Source organism: Perognathus longimembris, chromosome 17 (genome assembly GCF_023159225.1).
Source record: "Perognathus longimembris pacificus isolate PPM17 chromosome 17, ASM2315922v1, whole genome shotgun sequence".
Classification (NCBI taxonomy): Eukaryota; Metazoa; Chordata; class Mammalia; order Rodentia; family Heteromyidae; genus Perognathus; species Perognathus longimembris.
The window spans coordinates 7,351,063-7,372,093 of NC_063177.1; the positions used below are offsets into that span (position 1 = coordinate 7,351,063).

The following is a 21,031-nucleotide window of genomic DNA, read 5'->3' on the forward strand; positions in this document are numbered from 1 at the left end:
TATACGAGTCAAGCACTCTTGCCAATAGGCCATATTCCCAGCCCGTTATCTATCTTTCTTTCATCTATATGTTTGTCTACCTATCTATCTATCATTTATATATCTATTGTTAGATCTGAACGGAAGGCTTTGCACTTGCTGGTTAAAGTTTTAAAATTATGAAGTCATATATGATATTAGTAAAAATGGTTGCTCATGGGCAAACATATGTGCACATGTGAGCACACACAGTGTCTTTTCTTCCCTTCTCAGTGTTATATGTTTCTAGAGTGTCTTCTTAGAACATTTCCTGCACAAATGCAATACTATGTAGAATGATGTTGCTCTCTTTTCCACTGTTCAATGTCATATGGCCATTGTTCTAATCTATGCCTTTACCCCAAAGAGTTTCACATCACTGAATTTCAAAGCCATAGAGAATTTCAAAGCATAGATGTGGCATCCAGTATTCAATCATTCTCTGTGATGGAAAAATAGTTTCTGTTTTTGTTTTTGCTGGTCCTTGGACTTGAACTCAGGGCTTGGGCGCTGACCCTAAGCTTTTGTGCTCAAGGATAGTGTACTACTCTGCCTAGCCAGCCGGCAGCAAAGAGGGAATCCTGATTGAGGGGGCGAGGATTAAAGAAAAAGAAAAATGCAAGACAAGAGAAAAAGGACAAGAGGCAAAAGATGGGGTTCAGGAGGTCTGCATCTCGAGATTGTAACTCAAGACTGCAGCCATGTTTTATTCTTTTTTTTTTTTTTTTTTTGGCCAGTCCTGGGCCTTGGACTCAGGGCCTGAGCACTGTCCCTGGCTTCTTCCCGCTCAAGGCTAGCACTCTGCCACTTGAGCCACAGCGCTGCTTCTGGCCGTTTTCTGTATATGTGGTGCTGGGGAATCGAACCTAGGGCCTTGTGTATCCGAGGCAGGCACTCTTGCCACTAGGCTATATCCCCAGCCCCTGTTTTATTCTTAACTTCCAGCTTATATGCAGTTTGACAACCAGGAAATAGCATAGGATTAACTAAGGTTTAAGAAAACAGGAAGGCCCTGAAATTGGTAAATAACAACAGGCAGTAAAACAAGATATGGTTGAATGGTTTACATAAAACAGACTCTTGTGGATATAATAAAACATCTCAGGATTAGTACTGTCCTTCAAGTAAACCATGTCCTTGCATGTCCTTGAGATAACAACATAGCCAGAGGTTAGGATGAACTTTGTTGTTGGCTCCCTAAGCCATGACCTTGCACACTCTTGAGAGTATAGCCAGAAGTCAGGGTGAATTTCGCTGTTGGCTCTCTACATACTACCACATGAGCCACAGCTCCACTTCTGGATTTTTGTGGTTAATTGGATGTAAGAGTTTCATGGACTTTCCTGCCCAGACTGGCTTCAAACTGTGACCCTCAGATCTCAGCTTCCTAAGTAGTTAGGATTATAGGTGTAAGCCACTGGTGCCTGGCTAGTTTCTGTTTTTGATTGTTTTCCATAGATAATACTTCAAGTAGCTTTTGCTTTTAAGTTAGTAATAGGGCAAGATTTTCCAATGCTCAATTGCAAAACTGACTAGGATTGTTCCCTTATATGTACATGATTGGTATTAAACGAAAAGATAAGGCCAGATGCTGGAGGCTGAGATCTGAGAATTATGGTTTAAAGCCAGCCCAGGCAGGAAAGTCCATGAGACTTTTTTTTTTTTTGGCCAGTCCTGGGGCTTGGACTCAGGGCCTGAGCATTGTCCCTGGCTTCTTTTTGCTCAAAGCTAGCACTCTGCCACTTGAGTCACAGCGCCACTTCTGGCCATTTTCTGTATATGCGGTGCTGGGGAATCGAACCCAGGGCTTCATGTATATGAGGCAAGCGCTCTTGCCACTAGGCTATATCCCCAGCCCATCCATGAGACTCTTATCTCCAATTAATCATCAGAAAATCAGAAGTGGAGTTGTGGCTCAAAGTAGTAGAATGCTAGCCTTGAGCAAAGGATCTCAGGGACAGTGCCCAGGCCTTGAGTTCAATCCCCATGACCGACAAAATAAATAAATAAATAAAAGTAACAATACATAACACTTTAAAGTCTTGCAGGGTTCCAATCTATTTAGCTACTCCTGCTGCCCAGAAAAACTGCTTTCAATGCTCTGCTTCCTCTGCTTCTGACATCTATAGTTCTAAGCAACACACATAAACTTACAGCTCTTTATCAGTTATGAGAATTATTTAGCCACTCCATCAGTCATGTAGATGAATTAAGATCTTGCATTTTTTTCTATAACCATTTATTCAATTTAATTTAGGGCCTAATTCCAAAGTTGTATCAGTTATGGATGGTACTAACATTGTTATTGTTGAGTAAATTCTGATAATATCCCTTTCTCTTTTTATTTTTGCAACATACACACACATATATTTATACAAATACAGGAAAAGTCCCCAGGCCTAGACAACATATCTTTTAGCCATTCCTTCCTTCCTTCCTTCCTTCCTTCCTCCCTCCCTCCCTCCCTCCCTCTCTCCCTCCCTCCATTCCTTCCTTCCTCCCTCCCTTCCTCCCTCCCTTCCTCCCTCCCCTCTATACATAGAAATTAGGAAAATTCAGAATTTGACCTGCATTTTCTATGTTTTGTTGCCAGTCCTGGGGCTTGAACTCAGGGCCTGAGCACTGCTCCTGGCTTCTTTTTGCTCAAGGCTAGCACTCTACCACTTGAGCCACAGCGCCACTTCTGGCTTTTTCTATATATGTAGTGAGGAATCAAACCCAGGGCTTCATGTATGTGAGGCAAGCACTTTTCTACTAGGCCATATTCCCAGCCCCTGACCTGTATTTTTAAACGTTTTGATCTGTAGGCTTCTTGGTGCAGTAGTGCAATGCCTTCCATTCCATTGCAAAGGCTCATGCCATTACATGGAAATGGTGGACAGTAATTTCTTGGGTGGTGAGGCCAGCCCTAGAACTCCTTCTCTTGTATCCCTCTGGTCCACCACGACTCATAAATACTTAGACTTTTTTTTTCTCAAATGAAATAATCTGGTGATCACTAGCCTAGGAACTCCCTAATGAAAGTGAGATATGAGAACAACCTCTACCTTTCTAAATGTGGATTTGCCTGCCTGGGCTGGCTTTGAACCTTGCCTCTCAGATCTCAGTCACCTGAATAGCCAGTATCATAGGCATGAGCCATTGGCACATGGAGAAGGGAGAACTTTTTAAGGTGATATTCTCTTGTTAAAATACAGTTAAAGTCAAATCATTTAAAAAAAAGGGGGGGGATGGGGCTGGGAATATGGCCTAGTAGAGTGCGTGCCCCGCATACATGAAGCCCTGGATTCGATTCCTCAGCCCCACATATATGGAAAAGGTCAGAAATAGCACTGTGGCTCAAGTGGTAGAGTGCTAGCCTTGAGCAAAAAGAAGCCAGGGACAGTGCTCAGGCCCTGAGTCCAAGCCCCAGGACTGGCAATAAAAAAAAGGCCCTACCTAAAAAGCCTCGCGATTGGGCGCCAATTTGTCAGGCTTAATCTCCATGTCCCCCCTGGGGAGACGTCAAGCCTCTAATTGTGGGGGACACTCGGCTCTGTGCACTGCTCCCGCCGGCAGGAGGGCAGAGTGTGTCCCGGTCGGGCCAAGCTGAGAAGAGATAGGGCTGCCGAAATCCCAGCGCATCCCCAGCCCCCCCCCCTTACGTTTAAGAGAAGGCACTGCACACGGAGATTCCGGGGGAGCTGTCTGATGGTCTACTGGCTTCCAAAAGGGTTTTATTCAAGGGAGGGGTTTATATAACAGTAATGGTGGCAGGAAGAGGAGGGACTAACTGGGCATTAATGATTGGCTAATGAACTGTCCATCACGGTGATGTCATGGAACTTCCTCTATGGGCGGGGACCACAGCCCCCCAAGGACCGGGCCTCTGGGGTCACCAGCGCCATTAGGAGACATGTGCTTGCAGGCGAGAGGTGGGGCTGGTTTGGCATCTCTTCTGGTAGAACCCAGAAGGGAGTAGGAGGGGCTAATCAGCCAAGCAGCCCCAGGGCGGGAGAAGGAGCCTGTCTCTTAGGTATAGCCAGACCCGGACATGAATCCAGGGCTTCATGCCCTTGCTTAGCTTTTGCTCATTCACAGCTGATGTTCTACCACGTGAGCCATGATTCTAGTTCAGTATTTTGCTGGTTAATTAGAGATAGGGTCTCATGGGCTTTTCTGTAAGAGCTGACAGCCCCTGACAGCTAGGGTTACAGTTTCCTAAGTAGCTAGGATTACAGGTGTGAGCTATCAGCACCCAGCTTAGTTCATCTCTTTGATGAGTAGTATTCCATAGTATAGACTGTTCACTGATGAACAAACATCTGGGTTGTTTCCAGATTGTTTTTTTTCTGGTTGTGGAGCTGGCCTGGGTGCTGTCCCTGAGCATTTTTGCTCAAGGCTCTATCACTTTGAGCCACAGTGCCACATCTGGTTCTCTGGTGGTTTATTGGCGATAAGGCTCTCACAGACTTTCTTACTCAGGCTGACTTTGAACCATGATCCTCAGATCTCAGCCTCTTGAGTAGCTAGGATTATAGGTGTTGGGGTTCAGCTTTGGCCTTGAGGAGGAAGGGCAGAGGAGAGCGCTCCCGAGATGCGGCCCTTCCTCCAGCCCTGGGGGAATGCGGAAGCAGGCCACAATTCCCTGGGTCCGGAACCAGAAGAACTGGCTTTGCGACCAGCCCCCCAACTTTCTCGCCAGCCCCTGTGCTCCCCATTCTCGTGGGCTTTGCCCTAGGGTGGTGCTAAGCAAGTGACGTTAGCTCATGAGGGGGTCCTATGACAAGCTCGCCAGCCTATCGCCAGCTCTTAGTTGATCACCCCTTTTCTCGTCACCCCCTACTATATCAACTGCTAGCCACTCCCTTATTAAATCAGATTTGCTCTTGAAGCTGTCTCAGAGACTCCGCGTATGCTGGCTTCCTTTAAGGGTAAGGAGGGAGGTAAAGCGATCTTGTACGGCCGCGTGCACCTGAGGTCTTTCCTGAGCCCCCCATTCCACTCTGGCCTTACCTGCGGGTCGGGTGACCAGGGGAGAGGGTGAGAAAGGGAGCAATTAGAGTAGAGTAGAGCCTGACCCCCCGTGCCAGGGGAGGCGACCGGAGCCTGGCAATAGGCATGAGCCACCAGCGCCCAGCGGTTTCTAGGTTTGGATACTTCAGAAAATAAATCTTCTATCAATGTTCATGCACAGAATTTTGTGTGGATACATATTTATTTTTTGACAAATGCAAGTACTGTCATATAGTGTAGAATATTGTTGTAGAAGAAACTGCAAAACAGATTTATATTCACAACAACATGGTATAAATTATCTAAATTTTCCATTTCTTACCTGAATTGCATCTTTTAAGTCTCAGCATCTCCTCTTCAGTAAAGTGTCTCTTTATGTCTTTTTTATCCCCCTATTTTCTAGTTCCCTTTGATTGTTTTCAGAATTCTTTCTTTTTCTTGTACTGGGGTTTGAACTCAGTGCTTTGCACTTGTTAGGCAAATGTTCTACTACTTGAACATTCCATCAGTCTGAGTTCTCTTTTCTTTTCTTTTTTTCTTTTTTTTTTTTTTTGCCAGTCCTGGGGCTTAAACTCAGGGCCTGAGCACTGAGCACTGTCCCTGGCTTCTTTTTGCTCAAGGCTAGCACTCTGCCACTTGAGCCACAGCGCCACCTCTGGCTGTTTTCTATATATGTGGTGCTGGGGAATCGAACCCAGGGCTTCATGTATACGTGGCACACTAAGCCATATCCCCAGCCCCAGTCTGGGTTCTCAAAATCCTTTGTTTCATTCTCTCCTTTCTCCTCATCTCCCTCTCCCCCCGCCCCGTACTGGAGTTTGAACTCTTTGCACTATTGCTTGGCTTTTTTCTCAGGACTAACGAGTACTCTACAACTTGAATCACACTTCAATTGCTTTGCTTTTTGCTGGTGAATTTGCTAGTAAGAGTCTCATGGAGTTCCTGCCTAGCAGAATTGCAACCTTCAGATCTCAGCCTCCTGAGTAGTTAGATTACAGGCATGAGCCATCCGTGCCTAGTTCTCCGAATTCTTTACAATATTGTAGGTTTCATGCCTTTGTTGGTTGGATGGTCTGTAAATAGTTCCCCCCAAGTCTGCAACTTGTCTTTTCATCATGGGTGTGTGGGAGGGAGTATTGGGTTTGAACTCAGGGTCTGGAGATGTTCAAGACTAATGCTCTACCACTTAAGCCACAGCTCCACCTCTAGCATCTTGGTGGTTAATTGGAGATAAAAGCCTCATGGATTTTCCTGCGCAGGTGGGCTTTGAACTGTGATCCTCAGATCTCAGCCTCCTGAGTAGCTAGGCTTACAGGCATAAGCCATTGGTGCTGACCTTTTCATCCTTTTAACAGAAACCCATTTTCAAAAACCTATCATGATTAAATAAAACCTTGGCAAATCCAATGAAGGAACTGAGAAAAGTGACCAGACCACATGAAATCGGAGGTTAAATGATATGTTTCCTGTTTTCAGTGTTTCCTGTTTTCATGTATGCTGGCTGTATTCCCAAAGCTGAGAGAGATGATTGTTGATGTCCACATGTTTAAAAACCCTGAAGTAGCTAGGCACATCAGCAGAACTCACTTAGATGGGACAAGACAAGCAAGGGAGTTTATTTAAGGGAGTCCTCAACTCTCACTCCATGTGGATAGAGAATGCTTCTCTCCTCCCTCACCAACCAGGTTACAGAGCCACAGGGCATCCTTCGTGCAGAATCTGCCTGCAGTGGGGAGACAGGCATCCCCCATGTCCTCATCCGGTCATGTGGTAGCTAACTCAACACACATTTTGTTGGGATTCCTGTGGAGTGCTGCTTGAGAGGGTAAAGAAGAATTTAAGAAGCCAGGTGCTGGTGGCTCACGCCTATAATCCAAGCTACTCAGGAGGGTGAGATCTGAGGATCTCAGTTTGGATCCACACCCAGGAAGACAAATCTGAGTTACTCTTATGTCTAATTAACCAGTAAAAATCTGGAAATGAAGGTTTGGCTCAAATGATAGAGCACTAGCCTTGGGTAAAAATGCCAAGCAAGAGTGTGAGGCCTTGAGTTTAAGCCCTAGTACTGGCACATGTGTACACACACACACACACACACACACACACACACACACACGGAAGAACCTGACCCACTCATCAATCAGTTCAGTTGCATCTGGTGGTCTGGCAGAGCAAGAATGTCAGAGAACTTATATTAGGCTTGAGAGATCTAAGAGGACTCTGCCCAGGAGAACTGTGTGGCAGACAAGAAAGAGGCCATGGGCTCACAGGGAGTGTTATCTTCACGGAGCAGAGGAGTCCAAAGGGTCCCAGAGGCATCTGGAAAAGGCCAGGGAAGAGCCAAGATGGTAGCTCATACCTCTAATCTAGCTACTCAAGTGAGACTACAATTAACTAACAGAAAACCAGAAGTGATGCTGTGGCCTCAAGTGATAGAGTGCTAGCCTTTAGCGAAAGAGCTCAGGGACAGCGCCCAGGCCCCGAGTTCAAGCCCTCAAACGGACAAAAAGGTGCCTCTTCCACTCCCCATAAAGAAGACCTGTGTAATGTGCTTGCTGTGAAAAACACCTCTGCCACCTTCAAGGATCAGCCAGGGTCTTGTGCTCTTGTTTAGTGTTTTTGTTTAAGACCTGCATGTACCATGTGAGCCACACCTCCACTTCAGTTTTTTGCTAGTTATTTGGAGATAAGAATCTCTTGTATTTTTCTCCAGGCTCCTGAGCAGGTAGGATTACAGGCCTGAGCTCTTGGAGCCAGGCCTAGCCTATGATCTTGAATTCTTCTCTCCGTTGTTCTTGAGCATCAGTGAGAAGAGAAGGAAAACAAGAAGGAGGAGCAAGCCGGGAGCTGGTGGCTCACGCCTGTAATTCTAGCTACTCAGGAGACAGATCTGAGGATCTTGGTTCAAAAGCCAGCCTGGGCAGGAAAGTCCCCCTGAGATTATTATCTCCAATTAACCACTCAAAAACCAGAAGTGGCGCCATGGCTCAAAGAGGTAGAGCACTGGGCTTTTGCAAAAGAGCTCAGGGACAGCACCCACGCCCTGAGTTCAAGTCTTATGACCGACCAAAAAAAAAAGGAACAGAATCATTTGCGACTTGGCTCCCAAATTGTTGAGATGAGGATCCTTGGTGAAAATAATTGATTGGAAATCATTCTGGGGAAAATAATGAGAAAGAGAATAGGGAAGCAGGATGCAGGAGAAAAGGAAGTCAAGCAGAGGGGTCAATAGAGGCTGACTGTGAGAGGAGGATTTTTGTGAAAGTGATTCATTCACTCAGAAGTTGTTGCAGGTAATTTCAAATGAAGGTCCATGGCGATGGTGGTGGCTTTATATAAATTTAGCTTATGACCCCACCGAGGAAGCACAGGTTATGTCAGAGTTGCCCCTTAGGAAGAAGGAGGCTGTAGTGTTTATACCTTGGCACCCATCAGTCTTTGGGTGACACTGTAGTTGACAAGAATGTAATTCCAAGGTACTCGTGCCCTATATGGCCACGTGACGCAGGAGGGCAGTACCTGACAAAGAGGCACCAATGCCATGTGTGGTGACTAACACCTCTAGTGATTACTTGAGAGTTGCCCCCCTTTGTGAGCACAGGCTTACCAAACAAAACTTACAATAGGCATTCCCAAAGAAATTCTGCAAGATTGTCAATGTTAACAAATTTAGACAGGATCCTCTTGCTGGCAAAACTCAGCACTTTTTAAAAAAAGCATGACTTTCATATTCACAAAAAATCATGGCATGTCCTTGGGCATCAGCATTGCAGAAGTCACAGAAAAGGTTGTTTTTCTTAGAGAGTCAGCAATTTATGGAAAATGCTCAAAGTTTAATTTATTTGGGGGACTAGAAAGAGAACCATTGTTTCTTTTCATGTCCATGTAATTTACTTAATTTTAATTAATTGTGTGTGTGTGTGTGTGTGTGTGTGTGTGTGTGTATGTGTGTGTGTATTGGTTCTGGGACTTGAACTCAGGGCCTGGTGCCTGTCCCTGAGCTTTTTTTTTTCTTTTTTCTTTTTTGCCAATCCTGGGCTTGGGGCTCAGGGCCTGAGCACTGTCCCTGGCTTCTTTTTGCTCAAAGCTTAGCACTCTACCACTTGAGCCACAGTGCCACTTCTGGCCTTTTCTGTTCATGTGGTGCTAAGGAATCAAAGCCAAGGTTTCATGTATACTAGGCAGGCCCTCTACCGCCAAGCCCCATTCCTAGCCTTCCCTGAGCTTTTGTACTCAAGGCTAGCATTCTACCACTTGAGCCACAGCTCCATTTCTGGCTTTTTGGTAGTTAGAGATAAGAATCTCATGGACTTTCCTGCCTAGGTTTAGCTTTGAACCGTGATCCTCAGCCTCCTGAATAGCTAGGATTACAGGTGCGAGCCACCACTGCCTGGCTGATATCTATTTTAGCCACACTACAAAATAATGCCTATGTCACCATTCTCCTCCAAGGCACTGCCACATGTGACATTAGGCCATATAGATTTTCCTAGTTAATTTGCTTATCTGTCATCTGCTGGAAGGTGAGCTCAGTGAAGCTTGGGCCTTTGTCTGCTGGACCATTTCACAGGTAGCCTGCCTGGCTGCTGCAGATCCTCTGTGTGGAGTAGATGAATAAATGCACTGTGCTGCAACTAGAGGAACAGCATGTTTTTTTAAGGGAACTACACTGTCAAAAGCTGATTATCCCAATTCCTATATGAACTCAACACAACACACTACCACACTGGCCACAGATGAATTGTCCAATCCATTTTCTAGGAAACACTTGGTGGTCACTGAGGGGAGGGAGTCAGTGACCAGAAGGCTAGGGCTGTAGTGCCCCCTGCCCCTTCTCCATGCAGGACTGGCTGGTGTCAGGATGTACCTTCCTCTGCTCATCTTTACTTCTTCCTTTTCCAAGAGCTGAACCCCTAATAAGTAGCTCAGACCTCAAATTCAACCTCAGCATTTGCTTCTCCAAATTGTGTTAGTCTGCTTTCTATCCACATGCATGGTACAGCCAGGTGCCAGTGCCTTACATCTGTAATCCCAGCTACTTAGGAGGCTGAGACCTAAGGATCACAAATCAGAGTCAGTTTGGGGAGAAAAGTCTGTGAGACTCCATCTCCAAAAAAATCCCAGCAAAATGCTGGGCTTGAGACGTGGTTCACATGGTAGAATACCAGACATAAGCAAGAAATCTGAGTGAAAGTGGAAGGCCCTGAGTTCAAGCCTTGGTACTAGCACACAAACCAACAAAAAGCTAGCAAGTATAATCAACCTATAAGGAGATAAAGTTTATTTTGGCTTATATTTTTAGTGGTTTTTACTCTATAATCAGTTTGCCCTGTTGCTTTCGGCTGTGGCAAGAAGCATACCACCACAGGAGTATCTATTAGAGCAAAACTACTCACCTTATGGGCAGGAGGCAAAAGAGAAAAAGGAAAGGTCAATCCTTTCAGAGACAGTAGGTATCCCACAATTGAAATACTTCCCAACTGAAGCACTATCCTGCAAAACATCAAATAGCAAGCAGAAGTAAAATCAGGAAGCAAAGCAAATTAGGAAAACATTCTATGTTTAAAAACAGGGAAATGTGGCAGGATGACACATACCTATATACTCTCAGTACTAGGGAGACTGAGGTAAGGGGATTGTGAGTTTGAGGCCAATCTCGGCTACATGGAGACACACTGTCTCAAGGAAATGTAAGAACATAGCCATTCCTATGAGTACTAAGTAGAAATACTTGAACACACACACACACACACACACACACACACACACACAGAGCTTCCTTCCTTCCTTCCTTCTTTCTTTTTCTTTCTCTCTTTCTTCTTTCTTTCTTTTCTTTCTTTCTCTTTCTTTCTTTCTTTCTTTCTTTCTCTTTCTTTCTCTCTCTCTCTCTTTCTCTCTTTCTCTCCTCTTTCTCTCTTTCTCTCTTTCTCTCTTTCTTTCTCTCTTTCTTTCTCTCTTTCTTTCTCTCTTTCTTTCTTTCTTTCTTTCTTCTCTCTCTCTCTCTCTCTCTCTCTTTCTTTCTTTCTTTCTTTCTTTCTTTCTTTGCCTGTCCTGGGGCTTGAACTCTAGGCCTGTGTGCTGTCCTGAGCTTTTGTGCTCAAGGCTAGTGCTCTACTACTTGAGCCACAGATTCACCATCTAGCTTTTTGTGGTTAATTAGAGATAAGAGTCTCATGAACTTTCCAGCTCAGGCTGGCTTTGAACTACAATCCTTAGATCTCAGCATCTTTGAACGTATATATTGACCGCAGCACTATTCACAATAGCCAAGTAATGGAATAAGCCTAGGTGTCCATCAACAAGAATGGGTAAGGAAAATGTGGTGGTATACATATAAAATGGAGTGAGATTAGGTAATTTTCAGGAAAATAGATAGAACTGAACAGCATGCTACAGGAAATAAACTAGATTCAGAGAGACAAATGTCAAGTTTCCTCTCATATGCAGAATCTACACATAAAAAATACACATCATGAAACTGAAGAGGGACTGTTTGGATGACATCCAGGAGGAGAAAGAAGAGGGTGGTTATAAGGGGTCAGTATAACTGAAATATATGTGTCTGTGTCTGTGTGTATAGGTGTGTATATAATACATATGCATATGTAATATAACATAATACATTTAATTATGTATGTGGGCCACAGTCCTGGGGCTTGAGCTCAGGGCCTCCAGCTCTTACTTGGCTTTTCTAGTCAAGGCTGGCACTCTACCCATTTGACCCACATCTCCATTTCTGGCCCAGAAATGGAGATAAGGTCTCTCAGATTTTCTGCCAGGGCTGGCTTTGAATCTCAGATCTCAGCCTCCTGAGTAGCTTTATTACAGGTGTGAGCCACCAGCACTTGGTTGAAGTATATTACATTTATGTATGAAAATAGTAGGAATGATTTTTTTTAATGAAAGGAGGGGCTAGTACTGTGGCTTAGCAATAGAGTGCTTGCCTCAGCACCACATAAACAGAAAAAGCCGGAAGTGATGCTGTGGCTCAAGTGGTAGAGTGCTAGCCTTGAGCAAAAAGAAGCCAGGGACAGTGCTCAGGCCCTGAGTCTAAGCCCCAGGACTGGCAAAAAAAAATAAAATGAGGTGTAGATAAGAGCAAGTCCATTTTATGAGCTGATGTGCAGGAATGCTTCTAATGCATTGTAAATGCAATTAAAAAAAAAAGCAAAACAAGTAGAAGAACACTATTTTTAAAGTAAAGGTGATGTACAGAGGGGTTATAGTTGCATAAGTAAGGTAATGAGTACATTTGTTTATGCACAGGGTTTCCCCCATCCTTCAATTTCTCCCAGTTTCCCCTCCCCTCCCCCCCACCAAAGTTGTAAAATTCATTTCCAACATAGTGTCTAGTGAGTATCACTGTTGAATTGTCCCACCTCTTCTGTGACTCCCCTTCCCTTCTCCAAATCAGATAAACTTCTACAGGACAAAGAGCACAGAAATAAAAACCGTGACAACATGGGATACACCAAAGGAGAAAAACATAATGCAATTTAAATAGAAGATTGCCACAAGGTATTTGCTTTGCTTGTCACCAGGTGGTCCCTTCTTGTTAAAGGGACATGTTCAGTGGCTCAGGGCAATGGGCCCAGGAGTGCTGGCAGGCTTCTGGCATGAAATGGAAGTGAGTGGCAGAGGCAATGAGGGCTGTGCAGTCAGGCCACGTGGGCTCAGATGCCAGGGAAGTCAGCTAGAGTTTGAAGAAGAGCAGAGAAGAAGCATGGCTAAGATGAAGGCTCAATAATGGACACATTATTCTGACAAATGTAGAGGCAGGAAGTGAATAAAGACAAGAACAAGGAGGAAAAAAAACCCACTGTTCTTTCTGGTTCAGCTCTACATCCCACATGATGATAAGGAAGTCATGGGAGCTCCAAAAAAAAAGAGGAAAAGGAGAACATACACCCAAAGGGATGAGCCCAAGGCCCCCCACCCACCCCCACCCACATCGCCTGTGTGTTCCAGTTATCCTCATTGTTACTTACTGTCCAAAGTTGAGAGATGGAATTATAGTTAACTGGGCTTTAAGGCTAAGATTGGCACATAACTCCTCCTTTGGTCCCTCCTACCTCAACTACTCAGAACTTAGTTCTTGAAAATCTAAGTGACTTCTGCCTGTTTAGTGGAGCACAAGAAAGCCTCCAGATCACAGCCTCCAGACCTCCCACAGGTAACTGGGCTGGGAATGCCCATGAGACCCAGGAACAGAGAATATGTTAGGGGAAGAGGGAGAGGGGGACTTAGGGTTTTGGTTGTAATTGAGAAGAAACAGAAGGAGCCACTATGGGATTTAATTACCAGGTGACGACTTGAGACTATTTTCCCTTCACTGAATTCTAGATTAGACTACAGCAGGCAGAATCTGCAGTCACAAACTAAAATTCAAACTTGGCTTGATCTCTGGACCAATTCCGACTTGAACTTCAGCCCCAATCCCAGTTATAAGCTTGGCTCTGACTTGAATCCCAACCTCAGCTTTAGTCAAGATCAACTTTAAACTTGAACCTCAATTCCATGCTACTGCTAGTTGCAGGGCCAGGCATAGGCTCAATTCCACCCATGAGCATTGATGCTACTACTAGAATGAGACAGAATACCAAGTCCAGAATAATTTCAGACCTAGTTGAAAGAACAAACTTAGGTCCAACTTACTTCTGACATTAATTTTAAACTCAGCTCAACTCCTGCTTACCACCTGTAACCTCAGATGGAAATTTAGGAATATTTCTATTTTGGTTCTAAACCAGGGCTTATTCTCAAATGGAATGTTATGTCTTACTATTCCAGTCCTGATGTCAACACTATCTTGCTTCCAGCCTTTGTTGGCCGTAGCCCTGTTCCATTTGGGCCCTGGTTTCTTAATTACAGCTCAGACAGCCTCAGAGGCCGTGTGGGTTCAAGCATGACAATGACATATGAAAATTTTCAAGATGTGGGGAGTGAGGAAAAAACTCAAAGGATCGACAAAGGTAAGAGGAAAGGAGAAGTGTTCTCTCCTGAACTGTCTTCTTAAAATATCTAACAAGGGGGCTGGGAATATGCCCTAGTGGCAAGAGCGCTTGCCTCCTACACATGAAGCTCTCGGTTCGATTCCCCAGCACCACATATATGGAAAACGGCAAGAAGGGGCGCTGTGGCTCAGGTGGCAGAGTGCTAGCCTTGAGCAGGAAGAAGCCAGGGATGGTGCTCAGGACCTGAGTCCAAGGCCCAGGACTGACCCCCCCCAAAAAACAATTATATATATATATCTAACAGGATTTCTGTAGTATGTCTGCACCTCTACAGAGTGTGGTGTTGGGGTCGATTCTAGGGAGTTAGCTCAGGTCTGAGGGCCCACTGTGAAGAAGGTGGATGATCCTCAGAAAGACAGGGACAGGGAAGACCTCAGTGCCTTGGCTTATCTGTGCTCTGTGGGTAGAAAGTAAGAGGTGTACCTTGCCCGGTGCTGATAGCTCACGCCTATAATCCTAGCTACTTGGGAGGCTGAGATCTGAGAATTCCAGGTAGAAGCCAACCCAGGCAGTAAAGTCTGTGAGACACTTATCTCCAATTAACTACCAGAAAATTAGAAGTAGCACTGTGGCTCAAAAGTGGTATTGTGCTAGCACAGCTGGGCCTTTCATAGATTTGCATACATTGGCCTGATTGTTATAAAATAACTAATTTCCCCCCAAAATGAAATATTCTGAAAGGCACAACTCTTTTTGTCAGTTGTGGAGCTTGAACTCAGGGCCTGGGTCCTGTCCCTGAGCTTTATTGCTCAAAGCTAGTACTCCATTACTTTGAGCCAAAGCTCTACCTCTGGTTTTCTAAGTGGTTAATAAGAGATAAGAGTCTCACGGAGACTTTTCTGACAGAGCTCATTTCTCTTTAGTCCTAGTTCTAACTCACTCTTCTCTGATGCTGAGGCTACATATATTGCCACAGTTTCTGTCTCTGTGTACTTGTAAGCATGTGGGCTCCTAGGGGTTACCCACATGGATCTCCAGAAGTGAGAAAGCTAAGGCGTGTGAAAAGGATTCCACAGTTCTTTTCATCTAATTACCACACCCCAAGCAGTACTAAGATTCACCCTAAATCCCAAGACAGGTTCCTGGGGCTGGCTCATCCTCCTGCCCATCTCACACCTTGTACCTCCCTTAAACAAACATCCTCTTTTTCAGCCCCTCCCCTTCCTTCTGGCCTGTGGAATATTTGCTCAGCATCCTGCCTCCTCCTCCTGTTCTCCCTGGGTCTCAGCTTCCTGTTGTTGGTGGCTGTCGGTGTCATTGGATCTAAAAGTAGGTATCACAGTTTCCCAGGGAGGAAAACAATCATGGGGTACAGTGGTGGGCCATGGTGGGGTGATGGTGAGAATCTGAGCAGGGGCAGTGATAGACACACTGGGGCTGATATGGGACAGCAATGCACTAGCTTTGAGCGGAAGAGGTCAGGGACAACAAGAGCATCGTGACAGTGCAACTGCTATGGACAGCCAGAGAGGCTTACATGGGCAGTGGCTTTCATGGGAGATTGATGATTCCTATGGTGGGTGCTTGTGGAAAAAGCGAAGGACCTGGGATGGAATCACTCTGGCCTTATCTTTGGCTACCTGGCTGCATTCCTTCACCCAGGCCTAGGTTTCCACATACATAATACTGGAAGACAGCACTGATGGCCCCCTGGGTCAGTGTAAGACTGTGGAATAAGAATTGCATGTCAGGTGGCCTGCTCCAGACTGGCAGGGATACAGCCCTGACCATATCCCTTCCACTCATCAGATTCCCAGGTACAGGGAGACCTGCTCACCCTGAGGAGGAATTTCAGTAACTTCACTGCAGGCACAGGGGCTGATGTCCAGAAACTGACCTCCCAGGGTGAGCTGGGCTTGGCCAGGCCTCCGGGATGGGGTGGAAGTGGGTGGTGATCTGACTACTGGGCTCAGTTCCCACATGGTTTAGGCCACAGCTTCCAAGAACTGATCAAATCTCTGAAAGATGAAGTAGAGGACCACAGGCAGGAATTGCAAACAGGTAAGAGGCCCTGCTTTCCAGGAGTGTGCAGAATGGTGGGGGGAGGGGTCCCGTGGTACTGAGCCCCATCCTCTCCAGTCCACAGCTTGAACCAGAGCATGGCTTCCCTGAAGAGCACCCTGAAGAAAAAGGAGGAGGAACTCAAAGCAGGTCAGATGATTGTGCCTTGTATGTGTGCATGAGATGTGTGAGTGTGCAGGGAGGTTCCTGGGCTGAGCCCTGTACTGGTTGAGCTCAGAGAACTCACCGAGCTGAAGTTCCACCCAGTGCACTGTTCCATTCCTATCTGTGGGTCCCAGATCAATCTTCCATGTTCCTGAAAATCCAGAAGCTGGTGAAGGATTTGAAGATCTTGAGTTGTGAGGTAGTTGACCTAAAAAGAAATGGTAAGAAGCATTATGGTTATTGTTGGCCCCAATTTCCTTCTAATGGTGTACTGGGCAGTGCCTCAGCCTCTGCACCCTGTTTGAAAACCACAGGCTCTGTGAAGACCTGTTGCCCCCCTAATTGGCTGGAGTATGAAGGCAGCTGCTATTGGTTCTCTCAATCTGGGAAGTCTTGGTCGGAGGCTGACAAGGACTGCCAGCTGGAGAATGCACACCTGGTGGTGGTGAACTCCCAGCAGGAGCAGGTAACACACACCCTAAGGTCCTCAACTCCAAGAGAAGGTGGCTCTTCTGGAGGCTGGATGCCCTTGAGAGAGTTTGCTACCCCATCTTGTCTCTTCAGAATTTTATCAACAGTCACATACGTGCTGTGGACACTTGGATGGGCCTAACCGACCAAAATGGTCCTTGGAGATGGGTGGATGGGACTGACTATGAGCAAGGCTTCAAGTGAGTGTGCATCTGCCTCTCCTTGGTTTCCTCCACTTGGGACTAGCCTTTCCGCCCAGCCTGTGATGGCAGGGCTGGTTGATGGTAGGAGTCTTACCTCAGCACGTGGTTGTCTCCTGTCTGTAGGAACTGGAGACCAGAGCAGCCAGATAACTGGGAAGGGCATGGGCTGGGCGGTGGTGAGGACTGTGCCCATTTCTCCTATGATGGTCGCTGGAATGATGATGTCTGCCAGAAGCCCTACCGCTGGGTCTGTGAGACAAAGCTGGAGACAGCCAGCTAGGAGCCTCTGCCTCTAATTTATTTCTTTATTGTCTTGAGCCACTGAAGTCTAGGATTGGGAGGCTTCTTTTCTGGGCAATCTCTATATTCTAAGAATTTTCCTGTAGAAGTTTAAGAGCAAGGCAACCGATGGTGTCTAGAATGTAGGATGATGTTCGTTGATACCTTATGCAGTGTACAGCTTATTATTGTCAACCTTTTATTAAGTAAAAAGAGAAATATACTTAAATACTTTACGTGTTGTTTTGTTGGTGGGATGGGAACAGGATGGGCTCACTGGCAGTTGGAAGCCTTGGGAGGGCCAGGTCCTCACGGGACCCCAGTGAGCTTTGGTCCAGATGGCCTGCTTAGGATGTGGGCTGGGGGAATCACTCTGTTTCCGAGTCTCAGCTATAAAATCTTATTGTTTCTGGTGGTGGCCTTCTTGTTTCAATATCCTCCAATATGGTCCCTGGAGCTGAGCAATTCTCTGAGTGCTTCAAAAACTTGGAGTGACACTCACTAGGGCCTATTGCCTTCATCACAGAAAACGGAAGCTGCATGCACACACAGGGGACAAATGCCACAAGTCCACAACCCAGGTCACGCAACACAGCACAAGTAGGATCATGAGAAGCACCCACAATAGTAAGCACTCTTGGCTGTTGATGGTTGATTTTTCAACAACCAGGGATGGCAGTGAGAACTGACCACGTAGGATCAGCAGGTGCTTATGAAATTGCGAATCAAAATGGAGAGAATATTTGCTCTTAAATAAGACCTCAGCTGATTTCAAAATGGCACAACGCTGTGACTAGGCTGAAACAATTGGAAATCAACATGAACGTACATTCTAAGAACCTGTATGAACGCAGAATGTTTTCACTCTCTAATTTGGGTTCAAGAGAAACTTCAAAGTGAAAGGAGCATATGCCAAAATGATGGGATAGACCTATCTTTCATTTCTACTCTTTGAATAAGAAAAATCAGTGTTAGGGCTGGGAATGTGGCTTAGTGGCAGAGTGCTTGCCTAGCATGCATGAAGCCCTGGGTTTGATTCCTCAGCACCACATAAACAGAAAAAAAGCCAGAAGTGGTGCTGTGGCTCAAGTGGCAGAGTGCTAGCCTTGAGCAAAAAACAAAACTCCAGGGACAGTGCTTAGGCCCTGAGTCCAAACCCTAGGACTGGCAAAAAAAAAAAAAAAAAATCAGTGTTAGAGAGGAGTCCTGAGTCTGCAGTGAGAAAGGGAACCAGAATCAACCAAAGAAGTAAAAGGGTGGCTGGTGATTGTGTAGCAGCTTGCCTGGCGGAAGAGCATAGGAGGAGGAAGAGTGGGCACCCAGCTCCCCTGCACAGGGGAGGGGAACCCTGAGACTCCAATCCAGGGTAAAACCACACAGCCCTCTTGGGTGCCAACTCCAGCTGCAAGAAAAGCCTCATTCATCACAGGCCTTAATCCCAAGGCAGGGCATCTGTGAGGCAGCAACTATGCTGGTTAGAGATTAGGATTGGGGAAGAAAAGCAGTCTGTGGCTCCTGATGTCCTGGAGAGGTGCAGCCTTGCGAACAGATCTTGAGAACAGATCTCCTTTGCTTATGAAGAGCAATCATAGTTTAATGACTTACAGGACACTTTTGCTGCAGAATTCAGGTATGTCAGTCATAAGAGATGGTTCCTAGTTCAGATTCCCAGGAAGGGAGAGACCTTCTCACCCTGAGAAGACATTTCAGTAACTTCACCTGAGATGCAGGGGCTTATGGCCAGGAACTGACTCAGGTTCTTAAATTACCTGCTGCCCCCTGACTAGATGCTACATAAAGGCAGCTGCTACCAGATCTCACAATCCATGAAAAACTGGCCAGAGGCTTACGAGCTCTGTCAGCTGAGGAAAGCCTGCCTAGTGATAATCAACTCCAAGGAGTAGCAGGTAAGGCCTTGGGGGTACTTCTGGGAGGCTGGCTTAGAAGTCACTATTCACTCTTGCTCCCCAGAGATTTCTCAAGGATCATGTGAACCCTAAAAACATTTTGATAGGCCTCACTGATCAATATTGGCCTTGGAGATGGGTGGATGGGCCTGACTACCAGACAGGCTTCAAGTGAGCGTGCATCTGGACATAGCTGGCTTCCTCCACCTTCCCAGAGTACGTGTGTGGGGGTGTGGGAGTAGGGTGGTTAGGGACCTCACTGAGAATCTGACTTCCTGAGATACATGATCATCTCTTTCTACAGGAACTGGAGACTAGAGCAGCCAGATAACTGGCATGGGCACAGGATGGGAGAAGGGGAGGACTGTGCTCATTTGGACCCCAATGGTCTCTGGAATGATGATGTCTGCAAGAAGCCCTACCACTGGATCTGTGAAACAGAGTTGGGCAAGGCCAGCTAGGAGCCTTCTTCCCTCTAATTTATTTCCTCAGTGCCTTGAGCCATTGAGGTCTGAGTTTGAGAATCTACCTAATGTGGAGGGTCTTCACACTCTTGGGGAATTTTAAGAGAAGGAGAAAGAATGGTATGTGAGGAATGTGGGTGATGTTTGGGGTGGGGGAGATTATAACCCCTGAGACTTTGAACAGTGTGTAGTTTATTCTTGCCAACTTTTTCTTTTTTTTTTTTGGCCAGTCCTGGGCCTTGGACTCAGGGCCTGAGCACTGTCCCTGGCTTCTTCCCGCTCAAGGCTAGCACTCTGCCACTTGAGCCACAGCGCCACTTCTGGCCGTTTTCTGTATATGTGGTGCTGGGGAATCGAACCTAGGGCCTCGTGTATCCGAGGCAGGCACTCTTGCCACTAGGCTATATCCCCAGCCCCCAACGTTTTCTTAAGTAAAAAAAAAAAGGGAAATAGACTTAAAAACTTTGTGAGTTGTCTGGTCATTGGGATTGGGAACCAAGGGTGGGCCACTGGTATTAGGACACTTTGGGAGGGTCTGACCATCACAAGAACTGAGTGGGCTTTTGGTCTGGTTAGGATACTGGCCTTGTTATTCATAGGATATGGGCTGGGGGAGTCATTCTGCTCTCTGAGTCTCAGCTATAAGATAGAATTGTCACTGGTGACCACTTTCCTGCTCCAAAATCCTCCTGGCAGGCAAGTGTTTCAAAAACTTGGAATGACCCTCACTGGGGTCTGTTGCCTTCATCATAGTAAAGTGAAGCCGCATGCACAGACAGGTGACAAGCACCATTGGTCCACAACCCAGAGTCACCAAACATACAGCAGAAGCAGGACCGTGAGGAGAAGCACCCACAGGAATCGAATCAACAACCAGGGAGAGGAACAAGAGCTGACCAGTAAGGGTTCACAGATGCCTATGGAACTCTTAATAGAAGTGGAGAAAATAGTTTCTCCTTAATAAGACCTTAACTAATTGAAAAATGGAGCCCTGTTCTCATCAGGCTAAAGCAGTTAGGAAAAATGAACACAGAAGTACATCCTGGAAGCTGTAACAACAAATAATTTTCTCACCATCTTTCTAAGTAATTTGGGTTCAAGTGAAAATGTGGAGAGAATTAGAGAATCCCAGTGGGACGCTGCATGCTGAAACTGTGGAGAGATCTAGAGCTGTTTCAGGACAATATGCATGGATGCATAGCATAGTCATTGCTGTAGGCATCCCAGAGGACCACACAGATACAGTCATGTACAGAAGAAAGAGATTTATAAGGTTTATTAGTGGGGACATTTCTCCCACAGGAGAGGGAGCAATATGGTGCCTTCTCCTACCAGGTGAATCCTAGTAACATTGGGGCTAGAGGAGGGAGGTACTTACTCTGTGTGCACAACTAGGTCTGGGCAGAGGGTGGGAATGCTTACCAATCCTGGAAGAGTTCTAGGGCATGGAGGAGTTTAGGTCTGGGTGAGGAGCATTACACTGATGCAGCTGGGGGCCACAGCTGCTCCTGGGA

The 21,031-nt window shown here is 46.0% G+C and overlaps 1 protein-coding gene across 1 annotated transcript; it reads left to right on the forward strand.

Annotated features, from left to right (window-relative positions):
• Positions 1-13,025: 13,025 nt before the first annotated feature.
• LOC125365626 (C-type lectin domain family 10 member A-like) lies at positions 13,026-17,324 on the forward strand. The gene is made up of 10 exons (XM_048365814.1): positions 13,026-13,186; positions 13,885-13,985; positions 15,180-15,296; positions 15,777-15,872; positions 15,957-16,028; positions 16,107-16,178; positions 16,328-16,414; positions 16,508-16,659; positions 16,758-16,864; positions 16,991-17,324. Exons 2-10 carry the CDS (start codon positions 13,919-13,921, stop codon positions 17,145-17,147), a joined length of 927 nt encoding a protein of 308 aa, XP_048221771.1. The 5' UTR covers positions 13,026-13,186; positions 13,885-13,918; the 3' UTR covers positions 17,148-17,324.
• The last annotated feature ends 3,707 nt before the right edge of the window (positions 17,325-21,031 follow it).